Below are 20252 nucleotides of genomic sequence, written 5' to 3'. Positions count from 1 at the left end.
ATCCAAAATCAGTTTGAAGTCCATATTGTGATACCAGCTTCATAATTTTTTACTCAGCTATATATCTATCACAAATCATGATGTGTGTGTTTGTGTGTACTATGCAAAAATCACAATGCAGGAAAAACCACAAAGGCAGCCATTGCTGCTACACAGCACCATCCTTATTTCAGACATCGTAATGCATTGGTATATTGCAATCAGTGTTCAAAACTCCCATTGTTCTAGGAGCATTTTGCGACAGGGAATTTCATTAGGGCGAGCAGTTTCTGAGCTCTGGCCACAGTAGTGCACCTAAGATTTCAGATTAAAACTGCAGAGTGGAATGAAAGGAGGACCTTTTTCTGCCTCCCCACTTCCAGTTACTCTCTGAAGATTGGAGAAGAGACCCTCTTAAGGATATTAGGGGGGTGGGCAGGGGAAGGACTAGACCATGTGAAAAACGAACATAATATTGTAGCTGCAGCTCATTCAATTTCAGCTTTGTATTCTTGTTATAAAAAAGCGTGCCTAGACATTCCGTTGTTGCACCCAGAACCTAGGTTTAAGGTGCCATTTAGCTTCTTAATATCTCAGTTTCTAACACTGATTGCAATGTTTAGCTGGAGATAGATCATGATGTTGAAAAACAGATAACACCCAGTCCTAGTGGAGGCAGAGCATAGCCACTGTAGCTAGTAGCTATCGATAACCCTCTCCTCCATGAATTTGTCTAATCCTCTTTTAAAGCCATGCAAGTTGGTGGCCATTACTGTCTCTTACGAAGGCAAGTTCCACTGTTCAATTATCCACTGCATGAAGGAGAACTTTCTTTTAACTACCCTGAACATTCAGTTTCATTGGACGACCACAGGTTTTAGTGTCATGACAGAGGAAGAAAATCTTTTTTCTATCCACTTTCTCCATGCCTAATGCATAATAAACTTCCATCACAACACCTCTTACTCCCCCTTTTCTCTAAACTAGAAAGTCACAAACGCTGCAAGCTTTCCTCATAGGGGAGTCGCTTGATTGTTTTGGTTGCCCTTGTCTGAAAAGCAGGAGATAAGGAACCCAACAAAACTTAAAACAAATGCACATCCGCTCACTCCTGGCCTAGTACAAGACTGATTTCCCTGCCCCTTATGACAGGGGAACTATGAAGCTAGAGAGAGATCATTTTGTGCTCCCACTTCCAAGCCAGAAGCCAAGGCTATGCTTCCAGATGAAGCTGCCCAATATCATTACGGGCAACACAGACCAATCTGGAGCTACAGGAAACATTCAAGTACATCCATCCTCTAGAGAGCCATAAACTTCACTCTCTGAAACAGGAGAGAGCCCTCTACCCCACCTTTCGGGTTATCCAGAAAACATTGCCTCCCCCTTTCCTAGCCAGCTAATGAGGCAGGAAGCTCATCTCAGCCTCAAACAGATGTTCCTTTCAAATTAAGAGATTGCCTGATAATGACAACATTTAAAAAAAAAAAAACGGGGAGGAGAAAGCCCCACTAACTGGACACAAGGCCAGAGGCTGTTGCCAAAGACCAACAAATGGAAACGCAAAAACGGCAAGACGGTGGCAGCAGCTGAAGATAGTGACAACCTAACAAGTGACAGTTAGGTGGCCACATAGGAACAATATTGGAAAGTGCCTAATACTTAGTCAGAAGAGCACTGGTCCATCTAAACTCAGCATAGTCGGCACTGACTGGCAGCAGCTCTCTTCCTGGAGATGGCATTGGGGATTGAACCTAGGATGCTCTGCCTCCAGGCTATGGCTCTTCACCTTCACAGCCCCTGCAGAAAATCTAAATCACCGTGCAATTCAGACCCCGCCCAAAAGGAAAAAAGGAAGGAACCTTAAGAGGCACGTAAGGATGAAGGAATTTTTTTAAAAAAAATGCCCAACTGCTACTAAGATGCTCTGGAGAACTGCATCCTTGGAACAAACCCGCAGCAGCCACACCCCTCTCAATTGCTGTCAGAGCTAATTAAGCACCCGCTCTCAATTAGGCACTGAAGTGTCCTGTTTTTAACCTACACCTTGCTAATTGAGCAGGCAACATCTCCTCACTTGCTGATCCACGCCCAACAGAGAAATATTAATCTACACCCTTTGCTTTTTCCAAACAATCTGATTCAGAAACTGTGTGTGTGTGCGTGTGCGTATTTGTGTTTACAGGGTGGGTCCTTTTTCATTTCTCCTCACCCCTGCTCTTTCTTTTATATTATGTTTGATTTTTTTTTTATAAAAAAAAACTACAGCAATAAATCTTTATCTAAATCGGGGCATACTTCTTATCTGTGTTTTGTTTATTACAGAGGCAAAACAAGTGGGACTTGCAGTAACATGCTGCAGTGCAGAGTGCTCCTGTTCAGGGGTCCGGCTGGCCAAGTCTGGGACTGGTGGGGTGGAAGCAGGACCGGCCCATCCCCCAGGCAAGGTGAGGCAATTGCCTCAGGCCACAGGATCCACAGGGGCAACTGATCCTGATGTGGAACTTTATTTACCCCTTGTTCCTGATGTCAATCGTCATTCACCCCTTCTTCCCTGGCAGGGGTGGGGGCACCATTCTGTGGTTCATCTCAGGTGCCAAAATGTCTTGAGTTGGCCCTGAGTGGAAGGCACGGAGGCCAACAGTAGGAGGAGCCATAATGACAGGCAGAGCCAACTAATGTTTGTTATGTCTCCTGCCAAGTTCTACATAGTCAACACTGAGATCAAGGAGGAGGAAGCAGACAGACAGTGCCAGACACAGTTTCCCTTAAGTTCATACCTCTATGCCCTGTTTTTAATTTGATGCAGGGCTGGGTACTCAGGCTTGTGATTTTTGCCTCAGACTGTACTTAGAGAAAGACCCCTGAAGACCCTTGTTTTCCTGTTCATTCTTCCTATCTTCAATAGCCCACTTTTCATGTTGTCTCCACATTTAGCTCTGCCCATCCGTGGCAGAGAATCAGAAAACCAGATAAATCAATCATACGGCATAAACAAAAGGAGCCAGGTGGGAGGATGTGTGAGCAGGCCACCCCCACCAACACAGCTCCTTGGAAAGTGAAATCCTGCTCAGGAGCTATTTTAGGACCGGTTCAGGGCAATTTTTTCTTCAGGTTTTCTGCAGACTGGCATTTGTTCTGATTCGGCAGTAAGCAGCGGGTTTTCCTTGTGAAAGTGGCAAGCCAGAAAACACAAAAAGCTATCAGACCCATAATAACAGATTGACACAAAACACTGGAAATCGAAGGGCCAAACGAGAGTGTGGGTGGGTCCTAAGAAAGCAGGCAGGTGGGGGCTGGCTGAGGGTGGGGGGGCGGTGACCCTTTTGCCGTAATGGACCAGCCCCCACTGACTTACTGATGCCAAGGAGGTTAACACTTGCTCAGAGAAACGGGGGTTTCTGAGAGATTTCATGTGGAGTTTGCAGGGCCAGAAGCATCAGAGATGAAAGCTTTCGATTGTGACTTGTAAAACCAATCTTTTTTAAAAATGGGGGGGGGGGGGAGGGAACCCTACACAAAGAAACATGATCTGGAAGTCATCAACAAGAACATAAATTACAAAAAGGCTACAAGGTAGTGGACTGGGTTTTAGCTCCCCCCCCCCTCCTTTTTTTTTTTACGACCTCGCTTTTTCAGACTGTATAACAGCACTTTTAAATTCAGAACAGCTGTCACCCGCCAACACATCTCTACCGCCTAATTCTTAATCAGACAGAGGCAGCAGGCCAGTTTAGTGGAAAGCTTCCCCCACCTCTCTAGAACATTAAGAGTGTTGAAGACATCAACCGACCTACGAAGAGAAGAAATGAAGAAAGAAAGAAAGAAAGAAAGAAAGAAAGAAAGGAAGGAAAGGAAACGGCTTCTATTTTTTCTGCAACACTTCCAGGTGTTTTTAGAACACCCTCCTTGATCTTTTATCAGCATAATTGGCCTTAGCGTAGGTGCTGCAATTGTAGAGCTGGGTAGAACCAGCAGCCCACCTAACGTGGTTTCAGCCTTTCTGAAAGGAGCCAGGTTGAGGCCACACAGGTTTGAGCAAAGTGGTGACAAACTTCTCCTGCTGTGAGTCTCTGGTATCTGGTAGCCAGGACTACAGCAAATCTGATCATCTTCCATGGCTCACAGATGCCCAGAGGCCCACAAGCATACTGGTCTCTTCCCTTACCTTAGCGCCAGGTGGGCCAGGCCGGCCAGGATTCCCATGGGGGCCAGGAGGACCCTGAGAAAACAAGGAAGTCAACATCAAAACTTGCCCTGCACCCTTTTCCCACCCACAACATTCCTCCACAGGCACAGTCCTGCCTTGTGTCTTTCCTGGAAGTGACCCATTTCTGGCTCAGGATCAAATGCTGCAGAGCTGCCTGCTCAGGACCTGACCTCTATGAAAGCTCTTGTGTAACCACAAACACACTGCAAACAGTGGCAGCATTAAGAAGATCATATTGTGGCTTAATAAGCCAAGGTAGTCGCTTTCAACCAGCGGGCCGTGGCACCCTGGGGTGCCTTGAAGGATGGCCAGGGGTGCCGTGAGCAACACTGTCCTCTGTTCCTCTTTCCGTCCCTCCCTCCTCTGATGCCCTTTCTTGTCTCTGCCTCCCAAAGGCTTGTGCAAGCTCCCCAGGCGAATGGTGCCTCTGGGGCTGGACAGGGGGTGCTTCCCAGGCCCCTGTGGGGCAGTGTGAGGAGGCAACTATCTTTGGGGCATGGTGGGCAGCTCAGAGACCGGGGAGGCGGCAGCAGCTGCTCAGAGGACTCCCAAGGGGAGAGGAGAGGAGGCTGAGGGAACACTCCACAAGGGAGGGTGTTTGAAAAAGGGTGGGAGGCTACCAGTTCTGCTGGCAAGGGGGGACATAACCAGGCTCCTGAGCCCCACAGGGGTGCCGCAGAAGGAATGCAGTTGTCAAGGGAGCCGTGGACTCAAAAAGATTGAAAACCTCCGAGCCAAGGTAACAAGCAAGCCTCACAAGCTCTGTTTAGCTCCTTCATTGAGTGCTTTGGCATGGCTAGAATGTCTCCTTGAACTCTGATCAATGCTTCTTGCTTGCACAGATGATAAAATTAACCTCTGTTGCTCCACCCACTTTTGTTTCTGGCCCTGCCCACCATTAGCACGTGGTGCCACCCACTCCCATAAAGTTGCCTGGGAAGGCTGAAAATGGTTCCCACAGGGTAGCTCAAGCCACAGGCTGACAGGACTGGGCCACAGGGAACAGTCTGAGGTGATCCAGGAGCAAGGAACCAAAAGCTGTGGGGTGAACAAAAAGCCAGAACCAAGGATCACATCCAGATGGAAGGGCAAACCAGAGCTCTGAGCCTTTGTTGCCCAAGAAAGGCTCAAGCAGCACAGGAAGTGCTCTTACGCCCTTCCTGTCCAGGGGAGATCCTATTTTGGGCAGAGTCAGTGCCTGAAGGCACTTCCCTGAGAAGCTGCCACCTGCAGCTCAGAGGTTCTCCAAATGCAGCAGCAACAGATCCAGCAGCTGTTGACACAGGCCATGGCCGCCACCTCTGCACTTTGAGCAGATGCACAGCAAGCAGAAATCTAGCAGGAGAAACTTTCCCCTGCCTGCAGACACTATAATGAAAGTGGGTGTGGGAGCTTGCCTGCTGAATTTTTGCTTCTCACACAATTGTGGAAGGCTAAGGAGGCTTGGGGGAATGGGGAATTGTTGATTCCAAAGACGAAAAGGGGGACTGTGAAAAAGGACTCAAATAGTACTTGCATAGCTGCTTTTGATGTTCAAGTGATTTCTTCATAATGGTCCTGTAATAAGTGTTTGTGCACAGACAGACACCTAAATGGCAAACACTCATCTATGGGTAACATCCTGGTCAAGCAGGATCCAAGCTGTGGGCCCTACATCAAACCTTCACACAGCACCTGCTGCACAGGTGGGGCAGTTGCCGCCCTCTGGGTCTTAGGACAGCAACTCTATCCACCAGTGACTACATGGGTTGGAGCTGATGGCTTCCAACAATTCCTGGAGGGCATCACACTGGCTGCCCCTGCGGGATACACACCAGTTCACCCTTCACTGGTTTAAAACATTCTGCTTGCCCCTGCACTGTGCAGAGCGGGGAAAGGGCAGATCTTACAACTGGCATTGAAAAGGCGGGTGGAGAAGAATAGACTGGAAATTCTAAGCACCATTATCCATATACATAATGGTGGGGAGGGGCAAGTTAGTTTGAAGTGAATGTTACACAAACACACACTGTATACACACACACACACACACACACACACACACACACAAAATCATGGGTGTGGAAACTTTTTCAGCAACCTTCTGGGGGCCACAAACTCATAGCGGGCAGGGTCCAGAGGGAAATGTGGCCAGAGCAACGGATGTGAACTATACTGCTGCATAACACACTCACACAGCCCGCCTGCCCCATCCTCCATCCATCTAGCCAAGCAAGAAGTATTATCAAGGAAACCTTCAAGAATTTGTCCGGAGTTCAAGGGCAAAAAAAACATCTGCAACAAGGATGTAAAGCAAGTTGGGGATGTGGCTGGGGTGAGTTGCAGAGGGGTCTGAAGTGTGTATGTGTATATATCTAACACATATGCACATGCCCACACACACACACACATTGACCCTCCTCATCAACAGAACAAGCCAAGGCAGAAAAATACCTCCCATTCATGGTCTCTGAGATTCCATGGAAAGTTTCCTCCTTGGGATGCCATTTTATGCCAGAGGAGCAGCAGCAGCAAAACCCAGAGAACAATCCTGCAATGTGCTTTCTCAAAAAGAGTGGGGCAGGGGGAGGGAGAAGGGGAGTTCCCAAAGGTAGTGGGTCTCGTAATCTGGATGGAATGCCATTCACATGAGGTGGGGGAGGGAGTCTGCTTCTTTGGGAAACCCAGAAAGCACCAGCCAGAGAACGGCTGCAGCACTACCAGTAGCTGCAGTAAACGACCCCCACCCCTCAGAAGCACCCCCTTCACACACCCATCCTCTTTTTAAAAATAGTTTGTTGGTTCAGGGTCTTCTTTTTAAAAAAGAAAAAGAAGAAAGATAGAAATGTTAAGTGGGTGCAATTTGCCTTCTCTGCCACATTCTGGATTCTTAGTCAAGAAGTGTCTAGATGCTCATTTGCACAGCTCATGTTTGTGAATTTTTGGGGCTGGATAGAGCGAGTGGGAAGCAGAGGCGGGGTAGAGGGGGAACAAATGGCAGCTTTTCTCCTCTTGACCTATAGATTCCACCCTGACCTTTGGTTTGCCGAAGTAGGAGCTACATATTTGAAGGGAAGCCAAACAAACCGTTTCTTTAAAAACTTTCTTTCCTTCCCTACCTCTCCACCCCCACCCGCTTTGGCCCCTCAAGAAAAGCCTTCCAGTGTGCAGGAAAGAGACACTTGACAAAAGGGAGCGGGCTTCACTCTCCACACCCTCTGGGAAATAGTCAAAGGCGGCTTCCTGTCAACCCACAGCTTGAGTCTTCCCTCTCACAGTTAAGCTGCCCTAGGTCAATGACAGCATCCGCCTCACATGCAAAAGGCTCCAGGTACAATGCCCAATGGCATCTCCAGGTAGGACAGGAGCCACATTTGTTCACACCATACATTCAAGGCACCATCCGTCAGTCATGAGAGACAATGAAGTGCACCTCCGTGAGTGAAGTAAAAGGGCTGCGTTAGCAGCACTGAAGTGACCTCCCAGGGGCCACGTGCCTGGCAGTGTGTATGGAGGTCCTGGGCTGCCCAGACGACAAGGCTCCCCTCTTGGCCTTGCTATTGTGGCCCAAGGGGCTGCAGGAGTTGCCGGAAGGAGGTGTATGGGGCGCCATTTAACCGTCTTAGGGACTCCACATTGGATATGTGTGGGGATTACTCCTTAGCTTTTCTTCTCTTGAAGATATCCTGCAAGGCAGTGCAGGTTTAGGATCAGAGTTTTCCTCCCTCTCCCATATAGGCTACCTCCCCAGGCTGATGAGTCCCATTTGCCCCTCATTTCCCACTACAGCACATGCGGAAACCGCTTTCTTGACCGTTGGACCCACTATTGGTCTCATCAACTCAATCAACCGGAGCCTGTCTTCACATGAAGGGAAAGTCCCTAATTCACCTAGGGTTAGAGACCCATCGGCTATCCTCACCTGGTTTAGCCGGCCACCTGAAGCCATTCCCAGGGTGTGGCCACTGTCACATGTTGGCAGCTTCTAGAAGCCACAGGTGAGTGCTGAGTGCATGAGTTCCTCAGCCTTGCTGTACAGCAAAAGGTGTCCTGCAGCTAGAAAATGTGGCAGCCTTTTGACTTAGGGGGCTCACTGCAAATTCACCCACATCCCCCCCTGTGCTTTACTTACCCGTGGGCCTCGCTTGCCAGGCGGTCCTGGTAAACCGGGCAGACCTGGAAGGCCCTGAAAAGAAAAGAAAAAAGAGAGCACATTTCAACTTTCATTATTTTCTGAGGCACTTAGCATATTCATGGCCTGTCTTTTAGCAGCCATTTCTGGCATTAGCTCTTGAGTGCGGGTTGAGTATTCTTATTTGAGTGACTTTCGAGTAGCACTTTTAGTATATTTGTAAGTTCCAATGGATTATGCAGCTCTGTATTCCACTTTCCTCACAAATTGCTTTGAATTCCTTTAAGTTGTGTGCAGTAAACCTGATGTGCTGAAACCAACCAACTAAGCATTCACTTAAGGCAGGAATGGAGGGACTTTTCCGGCCTGAGAACTGCATTCCCTTCCGGGCAACCTCCTAAGGGCAGGAGTGCCAACTTCCATAAAATACTGGGGGGGGGGGGGCGGCAGGTAAGCACTGCACTGCTGCACATAATTGATCACAAGACTCAGCACACACACACTGTTAGAAGAAAAAGAAGAAGAAGAAGAAGAAGAAGAAGAAGAAGAAGAAGAAGAAGAAGAAGAGGAGGAGGGGGAGGAGGAGTTTGGATTTGATACCCCGCCTTTCACTCCCTTTAAGGAGTCTCAAAGCGGCTAACATTCTCCTTTCCCTTCCTCCCCCACAACAAACACTCTGTGAGGTGAGTGGGGCTGAGAGACTTCAGAGAAGTGTGACTGGCCCAAGGTCACCCAGCAGCTGCATGTGGAGGAGCGGGGAAGCGAACTCGGCTCACCAGATTACGAGTCCACCCTCTTAACCACTACACCACACTGGCTCTCTACACCACCACTGAATGGCAAGGCCCTCAAATATTTTATTGGGGGAGGGGCAAAAGGACCTCAGCCCCAAGGAGTTGGCTCCTGTGCCTGAGGGCCACATGGCAGCAGTGGGTGGGACCGGAAGCAAAAGCAAAAAGAGAAACATGTGTGGATTTTGCCTTTGTATGGTAGGCTTGTTTCCGCATGCCCTCACACAGCCTTGCTGACACCGACTGGTTGGACAAAGAGGGGTGGTGGGAGGAACCAGCTGGGGAACCCCCAAGGGGAAAAAGCTCCTAACCCAGGGATTGGTGGTGGGAAGACAATGAGTGGTCACAGGAAGAAGAGGGAGAGGGCTGGGTGGAGGTAACAGGATAGGTGTCGAAAGAAGGAAGAGGCTGTGGCAGTGAGCAGTCCAGAATCAGAGGCAGAAAATGAAGCAGGTAAGTGAGAAGAGGGACGTCATGAGGCAAAGATGGGTCAAGCTGATGAAGAGCCATTGGTATCTCACCCTCCTGTTGCAACAAGCTCCCCTCCTCCCATCTCCCAGAACCAGGAGAGGGCTGAAATGGGTGGAGCAGCAACAGACTGCAAGCAGGCACAGTCTCTGATTGCTTACAAGAAGCCCCAGAGGGGAGGAGACATAGACGGATATGGGGAAGTGGGGACTTGCAGTCTCTGCAACTGGTTTTATGGATAGAGCCTACAGTGCATGAGCTGCTGTGCTCTTTAGGCCTGAAACTCAGCCAAGTCTGTGAAGATCATGTTTTGCTAAGAAAGAGTTAACTCCAGGTTTGAACTGTGTGATTTAGTGACTGGCGTGCTCTGTAAAACTTTCTATCCTCCGTTGAGGGAAGCAAGAGGCATGATCAGAGTTCAATGACACATTCCACCCAGGTAAAAAGAAGCTCAAGGAGGGCCAGAGATGTCTGGACAGTGCCAGAATCTGAGGTTCCTCACCCCTGGTGGAGTTGCAATGAAAAAAAGCCTTGGGTGCAGTCAAATGCAAATTATGCATTCGTTCATTCAGCCTTACATTTAAATACCACAAGGAGCTCAAGGTGATGTAAGTGGTTCTTTTCTTCCCTACTTTATAGTCACAACAAACCTGAGAGGTAAGTCAAGCTAAATAGCAGCTGGCCCGAAGTCACCCAGTGAGCTTATTGGCTGAGCAGGGATTTGAAGCCTAGTTTTTCTGGCTCTCGTCCAACTCTCTAAGCACAACACCACACTGCCTTTCAGAAGAACCTTAAGAGGTTCACTCCTGCATCACACCAAGTTGGGTCCAACAAGTTCAGGATTCTGCTTCCTGCAGTGGCCAGCAAAATACTTCTGGGAAGCGCACAAGCCAGAGGTCATGGATGCAGCAGCCTTTCCCCATTGTTTGACCACATAACTCAAACAGGACAGCTCTGGGAGGCTCTGTGGACTGAAATTTCAGGAACTGAAATTGGGGGCCTCTTTAAGCAAAGCAGGCAATCTCCCTCTGAGCCATGACCCTCCCCCAAACTGGTCCAAAGGTGTTGGGGTAGTTTTTTTAAATATAAAAAAGCACTCCTACCTGAGGCTTTAAGGATGTTTCAGTGAAACTGTTGCATTCTTCCAATTAAGCCTTTCCAGCATACCCAACTATATTTCAGAATAAACCAAGATGTCTCCTTAAGGATTTATGTTCAAGTAGCTTGTTATAAATGATGAGTTTGGGGTTTTCCACCCCCCTGCCCTCCTCTTTGTATGAGAGAAAGGGGGAGTGAGAGAGACCAGAAGGCTCAAGAATGCTTGGAAGCTGGCTCTGACTTCTCAAGAGCTCTGGAGACTGCACAGCTTTTACCAAAAGTAGACCTCAGCTCCAAATGCAGATGCAACTCCAGCAAGACAGCAGGTGTATCTGGGGCCAAAATTAACAAGAGGGCATAGCTGGGACGGCAGCCAAGGATCCCACAATTCAGCTCTGTGCAGCTGCTCTTACACTCTTTCCAGGAAAGGAAAGCACTCACTCAGAATAGGACCAAAACTGGGATTCTTCGGATCCTTCCAAAGCTGCAGCCTCATCCATCTCATGGTGGCTGAAAAGCAGGGAAATGGGGCAGAGAAACCTTGATGGGCAACATGTTGTGTGTGCGTGCGCATGTGTATGCATGGCAGTGGTGGGAGGAGCCAGAGGCAAAGGGGGTGGGGGGGAAGATTACCTTTTACCTTTGGATAGGAGGCTGTATTCCAGTCACACAAATATCTTAACACACACACACACCTCCCTATCCAGGAAAGCAGGAGGTGCTATCACAGTTGAAAAGCACATTCCAGGCAGGCAAAAGTACTCAAAAGCAGGGCTGGGGAATGCTGTGGCTTGGGCAGAGGGGATGTGGCCTGGGGAAGAGTCCCACACAATCAGGCCTAGGAGGCCACATTCAGCCTCTGTGGAGCCTCCCTGCCCCTGACTTAGGTCAGACGAAGCACAAACGTATCATAGTCTGGATACTGGAATAACTATGAAAGAAGATGGGACTAGGATTTGTTTTGTGGCTGCTTTGCACGAGCATCTCCAGATAGGACTGATGGAAGACTCCTGCCTGAGACCCTGGAGAGCTGCTGCTAGCAAATGTACTGAGCTAGATGAACCAATAGCCTGATTCAATATTAGGCAGCATCCTATGGGTCTTACTCCCAGCTACGCAGGGTTAGGATTGCAGGCTTAGGTTACTTTGCTTCTGTTTCTTTCCTCCCTGCTGTCTTTTTATCAGCCTCACAAGGAGAGAAGGGAAGATTGTATTGGTCAAAAAGAATCAAACTGAGCTTCGCACAAAGCTTTGTGCATTCACGCTCACCCCCTGCCCCAATAAGAACACAGAAAGCCACTTTGAATTGCCAAAATGCAAGGTTTGGAACCTAGATACGTGCCCATTTCTCCCAGCACATGTGCCTTACTTACAACACTTTTTTTTCTCGTTCGAAACTGAGCAGGACCCAAGCTAGACAGCTGCACATGCATCCAGAAGCTCTCTATATATACAGCAGAAAATCCTCTGCTCGGAAACTACATATGCTTCCAAAACAGTCATCATCGCCTCATATAGTCATACAATCACATGTTGTATATATTCACTTGTTTCTGAAGGGCTTAAATAAAGACCTGGCTTTTGCAGCTCTGCAGCCCACAGCAAAGAGGTAGAGAGAGAGAGAGATGTGTGTCAGCTAGGGAGGGGCAGGTGTCAACTCCCTGGGGAGCTGAAGTCAAGAGTCCAAGCCCATCTCCAAACCCAGCAAATTCCATTCTTCAAAAAGCTTGCTCAATTGCCAATAGCATTCCCATGTGTCTATGCCAGCCTCTGGGCATACGGAACAGGACCTACCTACTCTGTGGTGGCCCCTAGGTCTTTTGAACCATTTACACATCCTAGTCCAACTTGGCAATTGTTAAAGATTTGTTGTGTGGAAATCTACTCTTCCCAGTCACAAGGGGTGGGTAGGGAAGAGGGTGTTGACTAGCTGAGAGCGGGCTGAGTTTTAAATGGATTTCACCAGCATAGTTGGATGCTTAACTGAGTGGAGTTTTATGGTACATCATGAAAAGGCACCAAACTGAAGCTGCACCACTAAACTGTAAAAAGCAAAAGGTGCTGTGAATTTTTTTAATGAGTTTGTATATATGCAGCACACAATACCCCTTTAAGAATCTTTTTTTTAAAAAAACCAGACACAGATTATAATTAGTTTATGAAACTTCTATGCTACCTTTCAATGAAAATTTATAAAGTGGTATACAAAATTAAAACTGCAACAAGCTAGTCTCAGCTGATCATATCATTGTGTGATAAGAAACCAGGACTACATCGAAAAGAAATCCAACAGTAAAAACCAAAATAAAGGATGCCAGCTAACTCAACTTCTGAAAACATGGCAAAAAAAGGCCTTGGTTCTGAAGGCAGTGGAGGCTGGTCCATCAGACTGAATGGGGCACTGCCCTACAAACCACAGTATGCCCTTAGCTAGTCTCCCTCTGCCTGCCTACCTATTTACAACCATTCCAGTAAGTGGTCTGTGATTGGGTCTGGTCTGGTTGCACCAACTGTCGGACCTTCTTGCCTTTCTTCCTCCCACCAGTCCTGATGGGTATAAGCCACCACCGCCATAAAAGTCAGGGGGGACCACATGAGCCTACTATTGGAAGGCACAGCCCCCCCCCCTAAAAAGGGGGCCTGCACTTTGGGGAGGCCAACTTGACCTTCCATATAGCAAAGATGGTCCCACTGCAGAATCTGGGGGAACAAGCTGAGCTGACAGTAAAAGAAAGGGACTAAGAGGCAGAGATGGCTGTAGCAGCACCTTGGCAGGTCAAGAATCCAAATCAAGCAACAACAAAGGTGAAAGACAGGTCCTTCAGCACCCTGGATAGGTCCCAGGGATGTGACAGTGGCGTGGGTTAGCTGACAACCCGGCTCCTACACCAGCAGTTGCCAATGTGGCACCCATGGGCACCATGGAACTCTCAAAGAGTTCCCCCTGGCACGCATAAAGCCTCTGAGTCCCCTCCACTCACTGTCCCCTTGGTAATGAGGTGGAGATGGTGGTTACCTTCTGCTCAGTGGAAAAGCTGGGGTTGTGGAGAACAGGGGCTGTCATGTGAGGCCCCATGCTCCCCCCCTTCATGTTCCCCGCCATGTGTTTTCAAACACCTGAGTAGGGCTAACTAGGATGAGCTTCCTCACTGTGAGGCCAGAACATCCACCAGTTCCACTTGTGTATATATGCACAACCCCCAATAGAAACAACTGCCTTCATGCCAAGCAATGCACTGCATGAGTTCAACTGGCCATTATGTTCAGTCGCAGCGCCGTTCATAATGTGATTATGCAACTGCACAAATAGCCACAATATAATTAGTATTTTTTAAATTGAAAATAAAAACAAAACAACCAAATATAGAAGTTGTTACATAATTACACTGCATGATCCAAAGGCCTCATCCTAATTGAGGGAGGGAGAGAGGGAGGGAGGGAGGCAATACTACCAGAATAATTCAAGAGACAAGAATGCTAATTCTACCAGGGTCAGCCTGGAATTCCACATGGTACACAGCAGCAGCTGACTGCACCTTTATTTATTTCTTTTACTATACACACACGCCACACCTTGAACAGATTTCCAGCGGTAGCTTATTTTTAAAAAGCTAATGGTAATATGCAACATGCTTAGAGTAAGGGTCTACTTCCAAGAATGGCAAAGTTTGGAAATATCCCTGAAATTGCACTAAAACGAATTATTTTTATGCTTCCATTTGTTAGTCACTTTACAGTATAGACACACACGAAAGGTCCCAAAGTGACTTCACAAGATAAAATACAAGCAAGTAAAAACAAAAGTAAAAAAGTTATAATAAAAAGAGTATAGAGAAAAATTTCTAAGATGTACACCCAACAAGACACTAAGCATCAAAAATCCTAATGCATCCCACTTAAAGCTGAGCATCACAGTAGAGGCCAACTAAGCTACCAAAGTTAAGTTAAATAAAACAGGCAGGGAACTTTGCTTTTAAAAATATGTATAATTGGTCATGACAAAACAGCAATTGTAAGAAATGTTTCAACATGGATCTTGGGTCAGCAATGTGGCACCTGAAGTGCCTGAGGTCTTTCCCTGGTGCCCACAAAGGTGCTGAATGCCCACCCCATTTGACTCCAGCTCCCATCATCTCAGTCAGCAGGACCTCAATCAGGTCAGGGTCCGGATGACAGCAGTTGTGGTTCAATATCTGGAGGGCACAGGTGTTGATATTTTCACCCCTCCCATTGTAAGAATCTCCTGATCTGATGTTTTGAGAAAGGAGAGGGCAGAAACTGCTCTTCTACTCTTCCACTCCTGACTGCCTGACTCTGTGTGTGGAGACAGTCTTATCTATGTGGTGACTAGATGGCTGAGTGGGAGCTGTAACACTCATGCAAGCCAGTAGTTCGTTAGTTTGTAGTAGCTATTAGAAATAAAAAGGAGTTATGCTTCTCAGCTAGCTTCCGCGTTATTTATACTCTGCATGAGTCTTGTGCTCATAATGCACAGTCATGGGTCCAGTGCATTGGGACCTGCTTTCCAGGATTGGAAGGTCTCTGAAAGTGCTCCAGTCGCCTAGCCCAGTGAGGGCAGAACCAGTTATTGAGCCCAGTCGCTGTGCATTGGTTGAAAGGCGTACTGACAACAGGTTCCCCAGCCCCTGATATACAGGATATGCTGGGGTTATGTGGTTCTGAAGCCTCCCTGAATAAGGGAGTAGTTTTTGAAACTTGCAATGTGTATCCCCCCCGCCCAACTATCTCTTCTCTGATACTGCCTATAAGCTGTCAGGGTCTTGAACAGATAATTCAGTGCTTAAGATGGTTGGATGGCACCTTGTACACTTCCTTCCAGCTACTCCAGAGAAGCGGACCCGGAGCAATGGATCCAAACTACAAGAAAGAAGATTCCACCTAAACATTAGGAAGAACTTCCTGACAGTAAGAGCTATTCGACAGTGGAATTTGCTGCCAAGGAGTGTGGTGGAGTCTCCTTCTTTGGAGGTCTTTAAGCAGAGGCTTGACAACCATATGTCAGGAGTGCTCTGATGGTGTTTCCTGCTTGGCAGGGGGTTGGACTCGATGGCCCTTGTGGTCTCTTCCAACTCTATGATTCTATGATACTCTTACAGCCAAGCTGGTGCCAAACGTATTGCTCTGCTTTCCTTTGGACCACATTAGCTAAGTCAAGGGGGCGGGGATCTTGTCAACTGGGCTGTTCAGGATCTCCATTTATACTGGCCAGGCTTGCGACTCAGGGAGGTTACTTCTGCTGTGGTTTGACTTCACCCCTGGAGGTGGACTCCATTGTCTCTTGAGACAGATGCATGCCAACAGGAAAACTAGCCACGATGGCTATGTTCTCCCTCCACTTTCAGAGAAAGTCCAGCTCTGAATTCCAGTTGCAGGGAATCACAACCAGGGAGGATGCTCTTCTGCTAAGCTCTTGCTTGCAGATTTCCCATTGGGGAATCTGGTTGGCCACTTTGAGAACAGCACTAGAGCCCCCCCCCCCCTCCGAACTGATCCATATTCTTATTCCTTTTCTTTTTTGCCCTCAATTTTCCTTTTGTGGGGGGTGCTTTCAACTCACATCCTAGCAATCCATCTCTCAACTGCTGTCAACTAAAAATTTAATTGGCAAGACTCACACAGTCTGCCTGATTTCTGGCTTCTTTAGACATCCATAACCACCACCCCCAGGCTACGCTGCCATCAATATTCTATAGGTCAGTGGTTCTCAAAGAGTGTGGCGGAAGAGGATGGCAAGTGTGGAGGGAAGAGACAAGGACAATATTATATTTTGGGAATGATTCCGGTTCTTATCTAGCTACATTCTTTTATACTTTCTGGATGTCCTGTGCTTTCTGGATGTCCTATTATAAAGTAGTTGTGTTCTATGCTATAAATCAAGCACTGCTAGGACTCCCCCCCCCCCAATGCATTTATTACCAATAAAAAAATTTGGTGTAGTGTGGGGCAAATTTTTATTCTGAAAGTGTGGTCCAGAGAAAAAAGTCTGAGATCCACAGCTATAAGCTCACAGGTTTCTGCTAGGTAGTTTGGGGTTGTTGTTGTTGTTGTTGCTGATGATGATGCTGTTTTAAAAAACTAATTTTCAAACTTCTATACTGAGGGAGTCCCCCAAGTATGTGAAAGCCACCACCTTGTTTAGGGGTGGCCCTTTCTCACTTTCAAGTAACTAGAACTCAACCACGTGGGTTTGATACTGTCAGGATAAGTACAATGGAAGAGTTTTATTGGGCACACTACCTGAAAATTGCTGAGAGTCTTAATGATTTTTCTGTCTGTTATTTTTATTTTTTTATTTATTAAATTTATACTCTGTCCTTCTTCCCACAGGAGCCCATGACAGCAAATTCTTCAGTAATAAAAATACATTAAAAATTAAATGGAAAACACATCTAAAAACAAAAACAATAAAATACCTGAAGCTACTTTAATAACCAAATCATGTGTCTGGATAGAAAACAGAAATGCTTTCAGCAAGACAAGGATGGCACCTGCCTAATGTCAACAGGTGGGGAGTTCCAAAGTGCAGGTGCTGCCACAATAAAGGGATGACTCCCTGCAAATGTGGAACAGATATTGCATGGCACTTGTAGAAGTGAAAGCAATGCAGAATGAAGTCACATTTAGCAACTGCAGTGTTCTACGCTAGATGCTAAAGTGGGGTTTTTTTGTTTGTCTAAAGTTATAAGGAACTCAAATTAAATACAATAAAGTAATTAAGAAATACTGCATTCCTTCCTTTGATGCCATGTATTGACTCTTCTTTCAAGTGCCTTGTCAGTCTATTTTTCCTACTTGGTCCCCATCTTGCCACCAGCAGCAACCCCACTCCTTTGAGGAAGGCAAAGCCTGCATCACTTCCACTCCGCTTTTCAATTGGAAACCAGATTCTAAGAAGAATGGAGCAGTCTCTGCGCCTGCCACTCTTCACACAGACACACACCCTTCCTCTCTCTCACACACACACACGGTTACACTGCTCTGCAGATTCACTGTGATGGGCCACTGCGATGAATGAAGCTTATAGACCAGTGGTTCCCAACCTCTTTTTGGCCATGCCCCACCTAAGCACCTCTAAAATCCTGATTCCCCCCCCCCCCATTGTAACATATACGGTAATTCTTATTATTCAAAAAGTGAACTCCTATTCACATGGAGGAAGTCTAAAAGGCCATTAACTTGGTATAACTCATTCTTGAACTACCCCCCTTAAAAATAAAATTGAACCCCTGTGGGGCATGTACCACATGTTGGGAACCACAGTTATAGACCATTAGTGGTCTGTGAGCCAACACCTTGGGAACCCCTGCAGTAAGGCATGGGAGATGCTTTCTAATTGTTCCCTACAGCCACAAGGAAAAGTGACTTTTTAAGAGAGAAGCCTTCAAGAAGTCAGGTATCGACAGAATGAAACTGGCTCACAACCCTGTATTCAAATAAGGCATCATTCTGAAGATAGCTTACTCCAAAGCAAAGAGCATGTGTGACCAAATTGCCTCATGGCAGGAGAGCATGTGCAATTTAAAAGTGGGGGAAGTTTGCAAGCCCTAATCGCCATCCGAAAGAGAGCAACAGGAAAGGAATGGAAGAGGGGAAAGAGGAAATTGCCAGACGTAGTGGTACTCTCTCTTTTCTGTTTTCAGACCTCAGAGCAGCAACCTGCCTTGATAACTTCAAAGCTGAAGGCAGTGCCAGGAAAAGCTGTTTTAATATATTTTACACACACACACACACACACACACACACACACTTCATTGTTTCCCTCTGTGGCAAAAGATTACAGTGGTACCTCTAGTTACGAACTTAATTCATTCCGGAGGTCCGTTCTTAACTCAAAACTGTTCTTAACTCGAGCCGTGCTTTCACTAATGGGGCCTCTTGCTGCCTCATCCTGGGGCAAAGTTCTCAACTCAAGGTAACTCTTCCAGGTTAGCGGAGTTTGTAACCTGAAGCGTTTGTAACTCGAGGTACCACTGGACTCTTTCCAACAAATCATTCTAAGATTTACTCTGTCTCTGGGAGATGTGCTTTTCCAAAACAGATTCTACTTTTCTAATCATTTGAGTATGGGTACCACAGAGCAGGAAGGAAACCAATAATCCATCCACTCTAAAGGAACCACCCTAAAGATCCTTGATACAGCACATATATACAACATACATACATACATACATACATACATAGAATCATAGAGTGGGAAGAGACCACAAGGGCCATCGAGTCCAACCCCCTGCCAAGCAGGAAACACCATCAAAGCACTCCTGACATATGGTTGTCAAGCCTCTGCTTAAAGACCTCCAAAGAAGGAGACTCCACCACACTCCTTGGCAGGAAATTCCACTATCGAACAGCTCTTACTGTCAGGAAGTTCTTCCTAATGTTTAGGTGGAATCTTCTTTCTTGTAGTTTGGATCCATTGCTCCGTGTCCGCTTCTCTGGAGCAGCAGAAAACAACCTTTCTCCCTCCTCTATATGACATCCTTTTATATATGTGAACATGACTATCATATCACCCCTTAACCTCCTCTTCTCCAGGCTAAACATGCCAAGCTCCCTTAGCCATTCTTCATAAGGCATCATTTCCAAGCCGTTGACCATTTTGGCTGCCTGTCAGCTGCTGAGTATTCCTGTAGCCCTGTAGGCCTTGGCTGAGCTGCTGCAATGTTACAGAATTCTCACAAACATTGGCCTTATTTTCCAGTCTACGGGGTCATGGGGAGCACACCAGAAATGTGCAAAAGAAAAAGCGTCCCAAAGCACCAAAATTCTGACCCACTTTTTCCACACAAAAAGTGTTAAACATATACCATCAGTCCTGGAAGTGTTCCAAGCTAAACCCCTAGCACAATTATTATATGGGGCTCAGATTTGGACAGGCACTCACCTTGGAGCTACAGAAGCTGTCCAATCAAAGTTCTTAAGCCAAATTTTCTCTGTACCACCCTGTGTCCCAAACACATAATTGCATCTAGAGGCTAATCTTCCCTTGGTAGAATTACGGATCTGGTGTAGGACACTTAACTATTGGCTTTGCCTAAACTCAATCCCCCCACCCCCACCCCCACCCCGGTCCAATATCCCTAGCGCTGCAAGATTGTCACAAGAGCGCCTGGACTAAAATTGCCTATCAAAAACTCCACTCTCGTGGTTTATCACCACAACAGCTACTCACTTTGGGTTTCAGTAAAGCAAACTGTCTAATTTGTCAGCGCCTAAATGATATTGAGCGTCAAAACAACTTGGCCACAATAAGGAAATTTTGCCCATGGTATGACTATTTCTACCTTCCCATTTCGACTCTCTGGCACCCTATCTGCATAACCTAGCAATTCTAAAATATAGACACGCTTTTACTCTTGCAAGATTGAATGTATTGCCCTCGGCTGTACTCATGGGACAATTCCAACAGATTCCACACGAAAAACGCTTATGTCCCTGCGGAGATGGCAATTCCGAATCGGTGGCGCATGCCCTTCTGGCTTGTAATCTTTATAAAGACTTGAGGAATGAGATTATCACCCCTCTTTTATTGTCCATTCCGGGTTGCCCAACCACTGCCACCGTGTCCTTTCTCTTG

The 20252-nt window shown here is 46.9% G+C and overlaps 1 protein-coding gene across 1 annotated transcript in view; it reads right to left on the bottom strand.

Moving 5' to 3' along the window:
- The window catches only part of COL27A1 (collagen type XXVII alpha 1 chain), a 242848-nt gene that overhangs the window by 196765 nt on the left and 25831 nt on the right, over positions 1-20252 (bottom strand). Inside the window, exons 4-5 of the mRNA XM_083424399.1 lie at positions 8301-8354; positions 4148-4201 (exon numbers count right to left, since the gene is read on the bottom strand). Coding sequence (XP_083280525.1) covers positions 4148-4201; positions 8301-8354 — 108 coding nt within the window. The remainder of the gene's footprint in view (positions 1-4147; positions 4202-8300; positions 8355-20252) is intronic.

Source organism: Podarcis tiliguerta (genome assembly GCF_965153285.1).
Source record: "Podarcis tiliguerta genome assembly, chromosome: Z".
Classification (NCBI taxonomy): domain Eukaryota; kingdom Metazoa; phylum Chordata; class Lepidosauria; order Squamata; family Lacertidae; genus Podarcis; species Podarcis tiliguerta.
This window is presented reverse-complemented; position numbering and strand designations above follow the sequence as displayed.